This window comes from Podarcis cretensis, assembly GCF_951804945.1.
Source record: "Podarcis cretensis genome assembly, chromosome: 11".
NCBI classification, from domain to species: domain Eukaryota; kingdom Metazoa; phylum Chordata; class Lepidosauria; order Squamata; family Lacertidae; genus Podarcis; species Podarcis cretensis.
The window spans coordinates 41,356,744-41,375,393 of NC_137180.1; the positions used below are offsets into that span (position 1 = coordinate 41,356,744).

At 40.5% G+C, this 18,650-nt stretch overlaps 1 protein-coding gene across 1 annotated transcript in view; it reads left to right on the forward strand.

Annotated features, from left to right (window-relative positions):
• The window catches only part of ELOVL7 (ELOVL fatty acid elongase 7), a 47,650-nt gene that overhangs the window by 13,819 nt on the left and 15,181 nt on the right, over window positions 1–18,650 (forward strand). Inside the window, exon 2 of the mRNA XM_079995812.1 lies at window positions 18,089–18,178. Coding sequence (XP_079851938.1) covers window positions 18,115–18,178 — 64 coding nt within the window. The 5' untranslated portion in view covers window positions 18,089–18,114. The remainder of the gene's footprint in view (window positions 1–18,088; window positions 18,179–18,650) is intronic.

The window sequence follows — 18,650 nt, forward strand, 5'->3', positions numbered from 1 at the left end:
GGGTAACAGTGTGTGTTACTAAGCAGCATGTAAGTCTTCACCACAGACACACATTCCCATCTCTTCCTCTTAAAACTCTTCCACAGTCCCATGACCAAGACGGGATGAGAAGAGGGATTTGTCTGACTTCTGCGGCCTCCAGAAAGGAAATGAATGGATTTTGGATTAAAGGGGAAATGAATTGGAAGGGGACCTGGCGACTCTGTTTTCAAAAGCATTTAAATAGGTGGGAGGCACTGGAATGGTAATTCAGAGTTCACTTCTTGCACCAGAATGTTACCTCTGTAGAAGGGTGTTCAAAGCTTTTTCTAGCCAGGTAGAGTCCAAGGAATAAAGGAAGGTACTGTACTCTAGATGCCAACCTCTGATGAGCGTCCTTGGCAGCTAACGCTTTGAAGATTTCATCTTTGAACATGGTGCTTTCCTTTAGCTATCATGGCTGATATTGCAGCAGATTAGAAGCCTCTTGGGTGGCTGGAGCCAAAAGAAAGAGTCATGAAAATAATGGGAAGTGTGGGAGGGACATTTAGCATCTTGACTTTCTGGAAGCACTGGCTGCCTTTGGCATCAGTTGCAACATGAACCAGTATGTTCACAATAGGCTCAAGTTGACTTTCATCTCTATGATACAGATAGTTGTAGTTTGCAGAAACTGTCTAGCATTTTTTGTGTTGTATTCCAGTTAGCCCACTTTTTAAAAAGTCAAAGAGAACCCTTGTTTTGAGAGCTATTCAGAGGGGTAACTATTAAAAAGAAAAAAATCTATGTACTAAATTCAATAGGTCTTGAATCCTAGGTAAGTGTGCATAGCAGTGCAGTCAAAGTTGGTTGTCTTAACTTCCAGTGCAGTGAGAACATCATTGTAATGGGGAGAGGGGAGTGATTCAGTGTATTCTCCTTTTTATAGACCATTTTAGCTAGCAATGGCTGTGTTTGATCTTTGGGTGTTTTCATGTGTTTAAAACAGAGCATGAACTTGAAAAATCAACATTGGTAGAACACTCTGAATACATCTTAAAATATCTTTCTAAGTAGATGGAGGTATATAATTAAGGCCAGCTTGGAAACTTCCAAATTGGTAACTTCCCCTGGAAGCAATTAATTTTAAACTCCTTCCTAGTTGTGTGCATATATAAAACCTTTTATATATTGTCCATTTATGTAAATAAAAAGTAGGATGAAGAATGGCAAATGCATTTTGTGTGGGCTTTTTGAGAATATTTTTCTCCCTCCCTCCCTCTCTCCCTCTCCTGAACAATTACCATCCATTATATTAAATACATTGCACCTTCCCTCCTAAGTAATGTGATGGAGCTTTACTTTGATAACCCTCCCCAGATGTCATTAGCTGATTTTGAGTGGTGTTCTATTCCCATTGTGTGCTCTTGCTCTTTACTGCATGCTATTAAAGCAACTGAGCACCAACAGTTTCTGCTTCCCTTCCTTCACCCCCGCTTGGCCAGAAATGCCCAATGCCTCATTAGTTTTCATCAGGAATTTGGATGGTTTGAGATCCCTCCAACAACTGAAAGTCTTCTGCTCCCTATGAAAACTCTGCCCTTTCCCCCTTGCTGCCCTGTAGGCCCATCTGCCTCCCACAATATCCCGTGTAATCCTGTATTAGCACTGATGTCCCAGGTGCTGCAGCCCTATTAGTATAATGTAAATCAAACTCAATGCATGGTTGACATGACTATTCTTGGTAGTGTATAGTTCCCTAGTGAATTTCCAGCATAGGGTTGTTTTACTGCATCTTCACCTTTGTGTGCATGGGGGGAGGGAATGCTAATCTTTTTACAGAAATACTTTGATCCATTTTCACCAGCTGATTTACAGCTGAAAATTCCCTGAATAGTTTAGGCAGTCACACCTCATCCCATGTGTGGCTCTGGATTCCTTAGTATTCAAAGCAAATACCTCATTAAGCCTGGGCTCCCTCTTAGAGACAAATCTGCAGTTTCGCTCCTATCCCTAGTCACTTTTTGCACCTCTCGAATTGGATTTTCCCTACTTCAGTTCTTAAAATGTGACCTTTATTAAAGAATCTATTGAGATCCTAACACTCAGCCTGTCTATGCACCTACAGTGGTACCTCGGGTTACAGACGCTTCAGGTTACAGATTCCACTAACGCAGAAATAGTACCTTGGGTTAAGAACTTTGCTTCAGGATGAGAACAGAAATCGTGCGGCGGTGGTGCGGCGGCAGTGGGAGGCCCCATTAGCTAAGGTGGTACCTCAGGTTAAGAACGGACCTCTGGAACGAATTAAGTTCTTAACCCGAGGTACCACTGCACTTCTATCCAAAAGTCCATAGAAAGTTTCCTTCAGCTTACCTGAACTTTTCTTTCCCCCAGTTTCATATCTCTTTTGCTCATCCTTTCCTGAAGCCCTGCTAGATGGTCCATTTGCTTCCTGTCACCTTTCCATCAGCTGTCCTTTTTCTTAGCTTCTGTTCCACACCTCTTGGTTCCCCTTTCTTTTATGTTTCCTACGTGACATTCTTCACCTGCGTCCCCTTTTTCCCATTGGTTTATAGCCCCACCAATATTCCACAACTGACATATTCATCCGAAGTTGTTTGGATGTTCTGAACATTTTGTGCTATCCCAGATGACTGCCGAGAGGAAGGGTCTTTCTGCCAGTTTCTCTTCCATTATGCAATAAATGCTGCCTTAGATTCCTATTTTGAATCTGTCTCAATCAGCATTCAATATTAACCAGGTGCATTTTACACCTGGCTATTGGCCACTTGTGAACAAATTAAGCTGCCCAGGCAGCAGGATGGCTCCTGATGTTTCTACCATATGGCAATGCATGGCTGGGATTATTGGATCTAACCTGTTTTCACACACTAACAGCACATCTTGTAGAATTCTATTTGTGGCATTTTATCTGCACAAGCAGAATGAATTTCAGGAACCAAAAAGTCTTATTGAAAAATACGACTTTCGAGCCCCAAAATGGTAACTATACATTATGTTTTAGCGACTGTAACCCTGGTTTAAGGAGTTATTCAGTAGTTACATTCTTGTTCTTGTTCTTTTCTTCTTGCTACCTCTTTTGCCAGATGCCTGGTATTGCATGAGTTCATCATTGGTACAGTATGCATGAGTACAGTATGCATTGGTACAGTATTGCATGAGTTCATCATTGGTACAGTACCTTTATAGTACCTTCTGGTATTTAAGTATGTTGTGATGTAGCATTTAAATGGCATGTATTTAAAGGGGGTGGCTGCTACGTAGACAACAAGCAGGGACCAGTTCCTAGGGCTTTACTACCACCAACTCGAATGCATAGATTATTTTGACTGTCAGGGTGTGTGTCCATGTGATACTAGCTTGAGGCACGGCCATCTTTGTTAGCATGAATTTCAGAACAAGTACTAATTTGTTTCCAGTGTATCTGGTTTATAGTACCGTACATATGTTTAGGATACCAAAACTATCTTTTTAAAGGAACTTTGTGGAGAGACCAGACATACATTCCATAAAATTGAAAAATATTGCAGCACTTGGAAAGGGGGCACCAATTAAATGGGTTTTCCACAGTCTTTGAAAAGGGTGTTTAAAACAATGAGAGGCTGATTCTGTTTCTTTTGCTGACACAGTTTCGAAGTTTGCTTGCTTTTCCCCCTGGGAAAGTGTTCAATTCCTTACATGCTTGAATGTTGCTAGGCAATTGCCTCTTTCATTTTGCTTTGGCTACCATTTGCTTTTCAGAAATTGGCATTGCTCATTTTTGCCATTAACTGTGTGACTAAAGCCAAGGGGGAGATGGTGGATGCAAATGGAGAAACTGCCTGTTCTTCTGGCACTAAAATGAAAATAGGAAAAGTAGATTTTGTTTTCGGGAGTTAGCTGTAGTGTGCCTGTATTTCTCCCACGCATGGGCAAGTAAAGTAGCTGAGCTTGCTTTTAAAAACACATAGAAAATAGAAAGCGTTAAACGCCTACTAACTCTTAAGTATTCCCTGCATGGTAAGATATTCCTGCCTGGTTTACGGGTCTGATATTCCTGTTCCTCTCACCAGCAACTTTTGTTCACTGGAGTGACACTTCTTTACAAATCAGTTGTACAGCCAATTTATTGCTGTTTAGCTGCCAAGGAAAGACAACTTCTGTTCAAAAGTTGCACTGAGGCTAAACTTCAAACTCAACATTTAAGAATTTTGTTAGCTAGAAATTAGGAATGCTACCTGGGGCTGCTGATGGTGTTTGTAGCCTAGAACACTGGAGGGCACCAAGTTGGTGAAGGCTGCCATACAGGCCTGCTTCAGAGTAGACTTGTATAGGATTGCATACTATTTTTTTCTATCATTTAGGTTAATCAGCTAAACCTTTCAGTTTACTGAAAGCTGCTCTGGTCAAGTCAGGTAGCAGTTTTGTAACTTGTACCTGTGTAGCCAGTGTGGTGTCCTCTACATGATGTTGGATTAAAATTTTCTTCTGTTCTGCTGGCATGACCAATTGTGGGAGCTGATGTGAGTTGCAGTTCAGTGACATCTGGGTGACAGCAGGTTGGCTTCCTCTAGTGTGTGCTTTCTGAGCATATGAGCAATATTGAGAGGATATTGCCCTCTCCATTTGGTGTGGATTTGGCCCAGAGGGAGTAGGGAAGGAAAAGAGCAGCTGCAATACTGTCAAGAAGGTGGATCTAATCAAGGGTGGGGGTATATCTAACTAATACATCTTTCTCATGGGCCCCCAAATACGAAGCCAACCCAGTCTACATAAAACAAGGTATCTTGTTTTGCTTTTTACTAATATGCATATTTTATAAGTAAAAACCATATGCTTGATTTAAGGTTTTATTTAGTTGGGGGCCAGCCATTCCAAAAATACATAATAACCCACCCATCACAAAGACTCAGGACAGGTAAAAAACCAACACCCTGTTTCACCCAGTAACACTGAATAAAGCCAATTGAAATTTTCCTAGCATGTTCTGAGACTCAAACGCCAGCCCCAAAGGTAAGCCTTACAACACTTCTTTAAATTAGCAAGGCTTAGGACTGCAATAGAGGGCGTTTCATAGCTGGGAAGAGCTAGGTATCACAGAGGTGGTATCACTAAAGCCAGAAGAGAAGTAATAATGAATAGGGATAAGATGGAATCATTGCCTTTGAATACTCATTAATTAGTTTTTATCGTGCTGTCTGTCTCTGGTCAGGTAGGGTTTTAAACAAACAGGTATAGGTTTCCATTCTGTTCACTCCCAAGAGACAACAATCATATTTTGTTGTTGGGTAATGGAGGTTTTTGATATCACTTAACCAGTAGTCCTGTTTATTTGGATTTTTTGTGTTTTTAAAACTTTATATCCTGTGTTTTCTTACTGAATGCAAAAATATAGACTACAATAATAATAAAAAATTAAAACAAACACCACAGCAACGAAGTGCATAAAGGGGCCAAAGAAATAAAGAGAAAATTCAAAATGTCCTTGTCCCTAGTAGAAGAGCAGGTCTTCATTGGATGGATCTTAAGTTTTGCAGAACTCATATGAGAGAAGGTATACACTAAGATAATTGGGACTAAAGTTGTTCATGGCTTTAAAGTTAAGGAGCACTTTGAATAGGGCTCAACGCAGATTATATGTCTTCTCAATCTAAATACACCATCCAAGGTGGTGCTGGTCCTGATGGAGGGTGAAATGAGAGTTAAGGATGTCCCTATGTCTCTCTCTTCTCCACCCTGTCCCAGGACCATCTGTGGGAAATAGTGAATGAGAAAGGGTTACATGACCTTCCTCTAGCATTTCTGATTTAGTTGAGATTGGAGCCCCTCTTCCCCATTATTCTGAGGTTTGATACCCTGCGTTATGTCTTTCTTGGCCCAGGGGTCACCAACCAACCTTTTGGGCCCATTTTTTTTTTTGCCTTGCAATGGCAGCATACACACATTAGCTGACTTTGAGTGTTTTAAGGACACAATATAAGGAGAGATTAAAAAAGAAGCCAGCTGTGTGGCACCTTCTGTGTGGCACCTTCTAAGTAGCTAAGTACCTCACCAGGCTTGTGGGGTTTGTGGGAGCAGAGGAGAGGCAGTGCCAAGTAAAGCCCAGTGTGGTGTAGTGGTTAAGAGTGGTAGACTTGTAATCTGGTGACCTGGGTTTTTGTCTCTGCTCCTCCACATGCAGCTGCTGGGTGACCTTGGGCTAGTCACACTTTTTTGAAGTCTCTCAGCCCCACTCACCTCACAAGAGTGTTTGTTGTGGGGGAGGAAGGGAAAGGAGAATGTTAGCCGCTTTGAGACTCCTTCGGGTAGTGATAAAGTGGGATATCAAATCCAAACTCTTCTTCTTCCTGAGAAACAGTCACTGTTGCTTGGTCTGCTTGAGAGAAAGCTGCTGTGGAGGAGTGGCTGGCTAAGTGAGCAACTGGAACATCTGATCCTAGTTCCCAGTGACTGCTAGGCTGTTGGGTTGGAACAGATAAAAAGGGAGCCAGCTGTTGATGGTTTATAGACCCTGATGGGGAGCTTGTTGGTATGCTGTCCACCTCTAGATGTGACCCTGGTGGTGGCAGCCTCTAGTGTGGTGCTGCAGAATCTTAGGACACTATTCTTGGGCACTTCAATGTCCATGTTGTTTCTGCCTTATCTAGACCAGCCCAGGATTTTGTGGTTGCCATGATAACCATGGGGCTTTTGCAATACATCCATGTGTCAGACACAAGCTGCAGGATCTGGAAAAAAATAATACAGTGAATGGGGTGGTGGTGAGTTATCGTGGATGTTGTGGGTGGACCGCTCCCTGATGAGGGTTGCATTGCCTGTGACCCCCCTCATCTACCCCCTGAGATTTATGGAAATGAAGGATTTCCTATGTGGTGCTCCTGCTAAGGCCCTAGGTCCACTTTGGAATAGTGAGACAGAGAGGGCTATTGATGAGATTGCCCCTAAGTGCCTTATCCAGCTGCAGAGAGTTTGAGAGGCTCCTTGGCTTTTTGAGAGCACAAGGCAACCAAGCAGGTTAGATGCCACAAGCAAGTCCTGCCATGAAAATGGCCAGCTTGAGATGCCAAGTTGATTACTACATGGTGGTGGCATTGGCCCAAAGATCATATTTCTTTCAGCCTCTTTCACACCTTTGGTGAATCGTCCAGCACAGCTGCTGAGAGTAGCAAACTGGCTGGTTCAGAACAGGGTTGCATAATAGAAAACGGGCCACTGAGTAGCCTGCTGGGAGGCATCTCTATAAATCACTTTGAGGGCAAAATCATTCAGATCTGCGCTGAACTCGATGCCATGATTGGTTCAGGTCTGTTGCAGGTCCCTAAAGCACTGTCACTTTGTGGGATCAGTTTTTGACTGTTGCAGCCAAAGGATGTGGGCAGGATGCTTGTGGTGGTGAGGCAGACTATGTGGTCTTTTGATCCCCACTCATCATGGCTGATAAAATCTAGTAACAGGGACTGACTGTATGGGTCCAAGGATTAGTTAGTGCCTCACTATGAGAGACAGTTGTGCACTGCCTTGAAAGAGGTGGCGGTGCAACCTCTCTTGAAGAGGTCACTGCATCCGGAGGTTTTAGAAAACTGTTACCATGTCTGTAATATTCCCTTCCTGGGCAAGGTGATTGAGAGGGTCTTGGCCAGCTAGTTGCTGGTATGCCCGGAGGAAACAGGCTATCTAGTTTCATTACAGTTTGGTTTCAGGCCTGGTTTTGCCACCAAAAAGCCTTGGTCACCCTGATTAATGACCTATATCAGGAGAGAAACATGCAACCCACAGTTGTCATGGTGGCACTAGTCCTGCCTTCAGGCTCACTACCAGAAAGTTGTATTAGGGCTTGATCTAGACATTAACCCCCCCTTTTTTTTTTCAGGAAAACATGTTGTAAAGCTCATAATGGGAAATCATGTTGCCAAAGGTTGAAACCCTACAGCGCTATCTGGTGTCACAGTGTTATAACGCATTTAAAATGCTTTAAAAAAACCAAAAACCTAATGTAGCTGAGTCCTAGGAGACATTTGCTTGACTCTGTGGGTTCCCTTAAGGGTCCATTCTGTTTCCTATGCTATTCCACATTCATATAATATCATTGGGAGGTTTCATTCAGGGATTTGTAGCAGCACTCTCTCTTCATTCTGTCTGAATTGGGAAAGGCTGAGAAGGTGTTAGACTAACGTATGTATATATTCTGAAGAATGATTACAAATTCAGAAACTCGTGGTAGGGGTGGAATATGTTTATCTTTATGTCTGACCTTGGCAGAATAAATGCTAAGCTACAGCAGCTGCATGAGAAAATGGACTTAATGAACGAAAAGCTACACTCTATGTCTCTTGTAGCCAGTAAATATGAACTAACAGAAAATAAGGATAAAGAAGCTCCACAACAACTAACTCAGGAAACTGGCTTGACAGGGCAAGTTCAAGGGCAGATGATGACAGAAGAGGTTGTGATTGCACTTCAAAAGATACAGATGGAGAAACCTAAAGTCCTGCATGACCAAAAGTTGCAGTACTGCAAGATTGAATATGATGTGTCTCTGGAAGTGTTTGGAGTTAAGGAAGCTTTCAGCTTTGGCGGGACTCTGGAACGGGTTGACAACTACTTCTGGAACAACTATTTTTTGGATTACAAAATTAACCTGGGGGAGTGGGACTCTGGGGAATGGGTTAGCCTGATGAAAGAAAATGGAGACTATTACCGGTTGGAGTTCCCCTGAAGCCCACCTCCGAAGGAGAAAGGGAAAAAATTATGAAAGAAACCAACAAGGGACAGGGAAGGGTGTAAGAATAAACAGGAAGAAGAAATCTGCAGAGGGGGCATGGAAGTGACTTAAGAGCCTCGGAAATCAGAACACTAGATTGATGGACTGGACGTGAGACTGAAAGGACTGACATAACCCAAAACCAGGAAGAAGGGACGTTGGATAAAAACTTGAGGAGAACTTCTTTTTATTTTTGGAATTAGTTTGATATTAATGAAATAACAGGGAATTTGTTGGAAAGGAAATAATTGGTATTAGTAGAAAGGTTTGAAGAAGTTAAGTATAAATATGGTTTAAATTTTGAAATTTTAACTTCCGGAGGTGGCGCGAACGGCAATGGCGGTCCTTTTCCTTTAGTGAAAGGGAGCTCTGCGGAGATCGGGTCTTCCGCTACGGCGAAGCGGAGACCCGCGTCTGAAACCCACAGGCAGCAAGAGCCTGTGGTCCTGGGACTCGGCGGGCGCCAGGAGCGACCCTCAAAACGTTGAAGAGACCCCGTAAGGAGCCTCAGATCGTGGAGGGGGTTGCGGCGCTGTGAGTCGATCGCTACTCTGCAGAGTGAAGCCGCGCAGCTGCTGCCGGTGAGCGCTGACCTTTTTTCCTTGAAACGTTCGGAACTGAAAAGCAACAACCCGTGAGTAAGGAAGGACTTTTTAAAATTGGAGTCTAAATTAATGGAAATTTGGCTGAAAGCGGAGAGATGTTAAAAGGAAGTCCGTCTTCCGCTGCTATTTAAATTTCAAAGCAAAAAGAGCTGGAGGAGTGGAGCCACTGTAGAGGTTTTTTAAACCATCTGATTTGAGCACCCACTGAAGCTGCTTTGAGACAAAGTAAAGATTTAACTTAATTACTGGATTTAACCTTTACTTGGACTGTGATAATCTTCTGCTATGGGAACTACAGATTTTGACTGAGAAGCCCAGGTACTTCAGCTGCCTGAACAGTAAAACTGTCAGTTTGCAGACTTGGCTATTGTGGATTTGGACTTGCAACATTTAGAGCATTTTAAGACTTGCTACTTTGAAACACCAGTTGACACTTGTCAGAAACAATGTTTTGCTGTCAATTCTAACTCTGCTAAGCATTAGCTACTGAAGGTCTATGGACATTAAATTTGACTTTATTGATTTTATTTGATTTGACTTCTTCTCTCAAGACATTGCAAGCTCCCTCTAGAGGATTCTGGACTTACAGCAGTGACATTATTCTATTTTCTCTTTCCTTTCCTCCTATACGATTGTTTACTCTTGGGCTGTGGAATTCTCATGGGAACAACTCAGCTTGACCTTGACTGTTAGATAAAGTTGGAATGAGTGGCACAAGAAAAAAGGGAGTAAGAACTAGACAAACAACTTTAACCTCAGCATTACAGACACGTAGATCATCTTTACCTACTCTGCCGGTAGCAGGGGAGGAAGAAATTGTATCTACTCTGCCGTTGGCAGGGGAAGAAGAAGAAACTGAGCAGTTACAGTTGGAAGATATGGCCTCAGGAGCAACTGCTTCAATCCTAGAGAAAATTTATGAAAAATTGGAATCCTTGGATAAAAGAGTAGAATCTCTGGACAAGAAAGCGGATGAACAAACAGCTAAAATTGATCAAAATACAGCTTGTCTAAACAGAATAACTGGACAGGTGGCACAGAACGTACAAGCAATTGGGCAGTTAACTGAGGCCTCTGAAGAGAATCGTAAATTGGCTGAGGCTACCAGCCAAAAAGTTGAAAAATTAGAACAAGAGGTAAAACCATTATGTAAACAAGTTGGAGAACATCAGATGTATTTGTCTATGATAGAACTGCGGAACCGGGAAAATAATTTAAGATTAAGGTCAATACCAGAAGCTGAAGAAGAAAACCTAGCTGAGTTCCTGACCAAAGAATTTTCCAAGTTCTGGTCTATACAGGAAGAAAAGGATTTTAAAATTGTATCGGCTTTCAGACTTGGAAGATTTGCAAAGAAAGATAAGCCCAGAGATTGCTTGATAACTTTGAGATTGAGGGAGGAAAGGGACAAGATTTTGGGATTACACTACGAAAAGTCACTGGACATTTTGGATAAAAGAGCAGAAACTTACAAAGGTATCCCGAAACAACTGCTGGACCTTAGATCCGCCTATCTTGAATTGGTGAGACTGTTAAGGAGTAATTCAATCATTTTCAGGTGGGAATTTCCTCAGGGATTATCCTTCACCTTCAGAGGGAAGAAAGTCAAGATTAAAACACTTGAAGATAGAGATAAATTTTTGATTGCTTACGGAGAGGACCTTCAGAAAGGAATCGAAACACCCTTGGGGCCTGGAGCATCTGCTGTACTTACTCCCTTGGAACCTGAAGATCCAGAGAAAAAGATACCACCCCTTGAGAAATAACAGATTTGCTCAGGATGTCTCTGCAACTGTTGAGCTGGAATATTAATGGGTGCAACTCTCCGGAAAAAAGGAGGAAATTATTTCATATATTGAAAAAAGAACAATTGGACATTATCTGTCTGCAAGAAACACATGTGACAAGGCTCCATAGAAAAGTGCTAATAAATAAAAGATTAGGCCAAGAATTTATATCTTCGGACCGAGTGAAGAAAAGAGGAGTGGTGATCTATGCAAAGGAGAGCCTATCACCTAAATTTTTATTTAAAGATGAGCAAGGAAGAATTTTGGCAGTAGAGATACATTATCAAGGAGAGAAGTTTTTGATACTAGGAATTTATGCACCAAATGAAGGGAAATCGGAATTTTATAAGAAGTTGCATGAGAATGTCCTGGACTATCTGGACTATGACAACATCATTATGATGGGAGATATGAATGGCGTGGTATCAACCAACATGGATAAGTCACAAAATCAAAATCTTACAAAAGATGGAAGACTACCAAAGACCTTTTTTGAACTAACTGACAACATGGACTTAATTGACATTTGGAGGACAAAGAACCCCCTGGGAAGAGAAGGAACATTCTTTTCTGAAGCCCAACTGACATGGACGAGAATCAACCAAATATGGATATCTAGAGGTCTGGCACCTAAGACTGGAAAGGTGGAAATCTGCCCAAAGACCTGCTCCGACCATAATGCTGTAAAGATGAACATAACACTACTACCAGCCGGCTCCTTTAGATGGAAGATGAATGACAATTTGTTTAGAGATCAGAAGATTACCAAGAAGGCCCAAAAAGTTTTGAAGGACTATTTTGAGATAAATTTGAACACTACGGTGGAAAAAAGAATCATCTGGGATGCAAGTAAGGCCGTGATGAGGGGGTTCCTGATACAACAGAATGCTGTAAAGAAAAGGACACAAAATGAGAAAAAAGATAAGATTTTGGAGAAAATCAAAGAACTTGAGAAGAAGTTAAGATCTAATCCGAAGTCACAGCCGATTCTTAGAGAAATTAAACTCCATCAAGCACAGTATTCTAAATTGATAAACCAGGAAATAGAGTGGAAACTCAAATTAATGAAACAAAGATCATTTGATTCGGCGAATAAATGTGGGAAACTGCTAGCATGGCAGTTGAAAAAGAGACAGAAACTAAACACAGTTACAAATTTAGAGATTGAAGGAAGAAACATTCAGAACCCTGTGGACATTAGAAAGTGTTTCCAGAGATACTTCAAAAAATTATATACTCAAGGGCCGCAAGATGAGGACGAGATAAAACAATTTTTGAAAAAGAATGGATTACCAAAATTGTCACAAGAAAATAGAGTAATCTTGAACTCTAAAATAACACGACAAGAGATTGAACAAGCTATTCAGAATATGCAATTGGGCAAATCTCCAGGGCCAGATGGACTAACCTCCAAGTATTATAAGACATTGAAAGATTATTTGATACAACCAATGCTGGAGGTTAGCAACTAAATTTTGGAGGGGAAAAAGGCGCCGGAATCGTGGAAAGAAGCTTTTATCACATTGATACCCAAATCGGAAACTGAAAAGACTCAACTTAAGAACTACCGCCCCATCTCCCTCCTAAACGTGGATTACAAAATATTTGCAGACATATTAGCAAGTAGATTTAAAAAAGTCCTGAATCAGGTAATTCACAAAGACCAGGCAGGCTTTCTCCCAGGAAGACATTTGTTTGCTAACACAAGGAATATAATTGACATTTTGGAACTTTTGCAAACAAATATCAACACAAAAGCAGTTTTAATTTTTATAGATGCGGAGAAAGCCTTTGATAATATTTCTTGGAAATATATGAAGGGAAATTTGGAAGGGATGGGGGTGGGACAGAGTTTTGGGAACGGGATTGACGCAATTTATTCAGAACAAAAGGCTAAACTGATAGTTAACAATGTGATTACTGAAGAGTTCAAAATTGAAAAAGGAACACGACAAGGCTGCCCGATTTCCCCACTGTTATTTATCTCTGTTCTGGAGGTGCTCTTGAACATGATCAGAGGGGACCGGCTGGTGGAAGGTATTCAGGTCGGAGCGAAACAATATAAACTTAAAGCGTTTGCAGATGATCTAGTTTTGACCCTTCAGGAGCCAGAATCTAGCACGAAAAAAGTATTACAATTAATTCAAGAGTTTGGTCGGGTAGCGGGATTTAAGTTAAATAAGCAGAAAACTAAGGTATTGGGGAAAAACTTGACAGTTACAGTCAGAACGGTTTCAGAAAGAGACAGAGTTGAATGTGGTTAAAAAAGTAAAATACCTAGGGGTAAATTTAACAGCAAAAAATCTGAGTCTATTTAAAGATAATTATGAGAAATGCTGGGCAGAAATTAAGAGAGACTTAGAAAGTTGGACAAGATTGAAACTTTCCTTGTTAGGCCGAATTGCTGCTGTAAAGATGAATGTATTGCCGAAAATGCTTTTCTTATTTCAAACATTACAGATTGTGGACAAAACAGAGTGTTTCTGGAAGTGGCAGAGAGATATTTCTAAATTTGTCTGGCAGGGCAAAAAGCCCAGAATTAAGTTTAAGATATTAACTGATGCGAAAGAAAGAGGGGGCTTTGCCCTGCCAGACTTAAGGTTGTACTATGAATCAGCAGCTTTTTGCTGGCTGAAAGATTGGCTGCTTCTCGAAGACACTGATGTACTAGATCTGGAAGGTTTTGACAATGCGTTTGGTTGGCATGCATATTTATGGTATGACAAGGTTAAGATCAATACGAATTTCAAGAACCATATTGTCAGAAAAGCAGTGTTTAATGTCTGGACAAAATACAAAGACTTATTGGAAAACAAAACTCCAAGGTGGCTTTCACCATTGGAAGCTAAGGCCCGGAAAAGACTCAATATGGAGGCCAAATGGCCGAAGTATTGGGAAATATTAGAAAAAGATGGAGATAATTGGAAATTGCAGAGTCAGGGGAAAATGAAAGACAAAGTGCGAGATTGGTTACATTATGCTCAGATTAAAGAAGTTTTTAAACTTGATAAAAAGTTAGGATTCCAGGTGGAAAAATCGAAGTTAGAAACGGAACTGTTAGAGCCTAAGACTAAGGTACTCTCAAGAATGTATAACTTGCTGTTAAAATGGAACACACAAGATGAAATGGTTAAATCGGCTATGATAAAGTGGGCACAGGACATTGGGTATAATATTATGTTTGAGGACTGGGAAAAGTTATGGACCATTGGGCTGAATTTCACTGCATGTAATGCTTTGAAAGAAAATGTAATGAAAATGATATATAGATGGTACATGACCCCAGTCAAACTTGCAAAAATATACCACTTGTCTGATAATAAGTGTTGGAAATGCAGGGAAAGTGAAGGAACGTTCTTTCACCTCTGGTGGACTTGCCCTAGGGTTAAGGCCTTCTGGGAAATGATATACAATGAGCTGAAAAAGGTATTTAAGTATACCTTCCCTAAGAAACCAGAGGCCTTCCTTTTGGGCATCGTTGACCAGAGGGTGCTAAGGAATGACCGAACATTTTTTATGTATGCAACAATAGCAGCAAGGATACTCGTTGCGAAGCATTGGAAAACCCAAGATCTACCCACACTGGAAGAATGGCAGATGCAACTGATAGAATATATGGAACTGGCTGAGATGACTGGCAGAATTCGAGACCTGGAAGAGGAGACGGTGAAGAAGATTGGAAGAAATTTAAGGACTATTTGCAAAAATATTGTAAACTGTATGAATGTTAAGGAGGATGCTTGATCACAAACAACTTGGCACCATTGAATTAGATAAACTGAACTATGAAGATAAGCTAAATTTAGGAAAAAATCAATTTTTAGATAATGATTAGGCTAAACTAAAAAGTTTTTAAAAAGTCAAATGAATATATCTAAAATTTAAGATATAACATTGGAAAATTAGATAAGGTGGGGACAAGGTGATAAATTGCTGAATTAATTTCTATATTTTGGAACGTAGGAGAGGGAGATGTGAGGAAGTCCAAAAAGGATAAGAAAATATGTTATGAAATGTGATGTTTTTTGTATGTTTTGTTTATTATGTTATAATTAAAAAAAACCTATTAATAAATATTATATATATAAAAAAATAAATTTTGAAATTTTATGGGAAGAAATTTAAGGACTATTTGCAGAAACAGTGTAAAATCAATGGATGTTAAAATGAAGTAGGAATGAAACGAAGTGATTTCTAACAATAAGGTTAAAAAGGAATATGCAAAGAACGGCTTGATAATTAGATGAGAAATAGAATGATATAATATGTTTAAGATAAAGAACGAAGATAAAACAAGGAGGGAAAAATTTGCTGAATTAACTATTTGAATTGGAATACAAAGGAGGGAGCTGTGAGGAAGTCATGGAAATAAGTAAATGAATTATAGGACAGAGAAAGAGGGATTTGTTTTTAATCTGTTCTTATTCTTCCTTTGTTTTTTTCTGAACGTTGTATATATATTTTTCTTTTTTTGGATTATTTTTGGATTTCTTTTTTTTTGTTCTCTTTTAATTTTTTCTCTTTTTTCTTGGAAATTTCAATAAATATTATTAAAAAAAAAAAGGAATATGTTTATCTTTAAATGGGAGCCACTCTCAGTAAGTACTACGTAGACCCAAATGGATATTTCAGAATTCCAACTGATAAGTTTATATCTGTCGTGTAGGATCAGGCCCCAGGAAAAAATAGTTTCTCCCTGGGAAAGCCAGTATTGATGAGATCACAGCCTTGATCTGGAGTCCTGTAAGGGAGAAGAAACCCACAGTGATCTCGCCCTGCAATCGCCTATTGATGCCCAAAGGAATTTGCTTGCCTAACACTTCTTATCTAAATTGATTAAGGGAAACAAGGCATTGATTGATTTGCACAGCACATAACCAATATTTTGAATACTCTGCAGCAATATGTAAATGCTGTTAATCATGCTATCTGGGTTGACCCAGCCAGATGGGTGCGGTATAAATAATAAAATTATGATGCTGATGATTAAAACTGTGATTGGGATGGTGTTTGTGAAATATTTTAGTTTGCTTCTTTTGAATGGCTTGAGCAACCCTTTCTTACATCATGGATTTGTTTTAAGAGCTCATTGTAAAATTCACAGTTCCACTGTACTTATTAATGAATTTGGTCATACTGAACTGTCTTGAAGTTTCAGGATATTAACTTGGCAGCTCAAAGACTTTGTCCTGAGTTTGAAGCCCTTTCGGCATTGTGGTTGGGAAACTGCTTTTATAGAGCTGGCAGTAAGATTAAGGGGACAAGAAAAGTAAAAAGACTTTGCTGTGCAGTGTCATGCTATCATTGCCGTTGACATCTTGGGCATACAGCGCTAGTGGAATTGACCCTGCTTCGCAAATGACTACCCGGTTAGGGTCAACGTTAGATTTACTAAATATATATATCTCACTTCCTATTACAAAAAGTCCCAAAGCAAATTACAACAAAGTAAAAATATAATAATAAAAATAATGTAAGCATGTTAAAAACATATTCAAGAATGTAGTACTACTGTAAAAGGGTTCTTTTCCAACAAAACCACTCCACCCTATCTAAGATGAACACCAAAATGAGACAAACATAAAAACAAACATGAAAGCAAGATTTCTACTCTAACCTTCCAGTGATAGGTTGGCTTTCCATTTTCAGGGAGATGTAGTCATTGAACTGTGAGCATTCTAGAATTCTTACAACCCTGTTAGAGGAGTTCTACCATTGGTTCCCTGCATATTTTTGATCTGGACCTTGTTTACACATGAAAGAAGCAGAGAGTTTGGAAAACAATCTTGGAGGACCAATTTGCATGGCCTCTTGGCATGGTTAGAGGAAAGTGGGGCCAAGAATCAATGCAGTGAGTTCTGTTTGTGTTGCTGCTTGCAGCTATGTGAAAAACATACCAGCAGGCCAGGTCAACCCAGGTCAATGGAAGCCACGTTCCTGCCACTGATAGAAGCTAAACCACCTGGATAAAGTGGTCCTATGTCAGGAGTTGCTAACCTTTGTTTAGTGTGATAGCTGCTTGGCCAAGTCTCCAGGGTCTGTATGCTAGTAGTGGGTGTGGCCACACCCCATGCTTTCATGCACATGCACACATACACAGCTCTTCCCTCAGCTTTTCAGTACAGATCAGTTGATGAAAGATTATCACCTCCTCTCTGTTCTTAAATTGATCAATCTGAAGACCAGGGAGGGGGCCATTTGCATTCCAACTTGTTTTCTGGCTTCTGCCCACCCCATCACTGTCTACTTTCCTCCCCGTTTTTCTGCCACCAGCAGAATCAGTAGGATCTTGGGAGGGAAGCAGAAAATTTGCTCAGGGAGCTCATTAAGGATTAGCCAATCTTGAGCTAGTGGTTAGCTGTGATCTACATGGGTTGAACTGACATTCAGCAGATCTAGGGACACCCAGTACAGTCTGGTCTCATTATTATCTTTGCATTTGTCTACTTCCCCCACTCTAAATCCATACATAATAGGTTTAATGCTTAAGACTGCCCTGCCACTTTGTGGCTTCAGCTGATGGAAATGGAAAAGAAAAAGCTGAGCTTAACAACAGAGAAGCTTCTTTTTTCCCCACAGCATCTGATTGTAGAGTCTTTAAGTTGCACTGGTGAGAATAAGGGTAAGGGCACTCTGATATTATTAAGTTGATCTTCACCATAGTAGTGATCCTGAGCACTCTGAAAGCCATGTCCATGAAATCCAGCAGGGCTTTCTTCTGGGTAACCGTTTTTACAAGTCAGGCATGTTTGTGTGTGTGTGTGTGTGTTTGGGTGTGCAAAGATGAAATTGTGACTGGGGTATGCATTGCATAAAATAGAAAATGAGGCTGATGTTTAATGTCCTTAAACTGTTGCCTAGTGTACACTACAATCAACTTGCTTCCCTGCAACAATTTCATTGACAGTTGTGTGAAGACTTCCACTCCCTTTTTTCTTTGCATATTTTAATATGTCCAATTTATTGCCCCTCAGGAGAGATCCTTCTCATCACGGTGGAGATGGCCCTAAACAATCTGACGTTGAAGGCTGCATCGCTTTATGATGAGTGGATTAAAGATGCTGGTAAGTCTTGCTCCACAGTAGTCACTTTCTGTTTTATGGTATTTAACAACAGCTGAAATAGTATTATTAAGAGTATCTATGTAAAACTGAAATGTGCAGTTGTTTGCCAGTAGGTCCTTGTGCACTTGGCTATTCCAGGATACGTGGGCATATTGGAAGCTTTGGGAAGGAACAAGTCGGGTGTTAATTTGGGATAATTGAAGATGGAACACAAAATGAGTAATCGATTGCACCAGATGTTTAACAAGTGAGAGATTACATGGTGTTGACTCACCCATGAGTTGCTTCCAGAGGAACAGGATTTAACTTTATGAGTTACATGTTGCACCAATGTTTATCAGTCTTTTCAGTGTACAGAAAGGTCATGCATACCATCTTACACGTGTATTACCTAACTGAAAAATGAATAAGCAGGTCTCTGCATCCTGTGATTGCTTGAGAGTGCAGAAAAAGCACAATGCAATACTGTCCC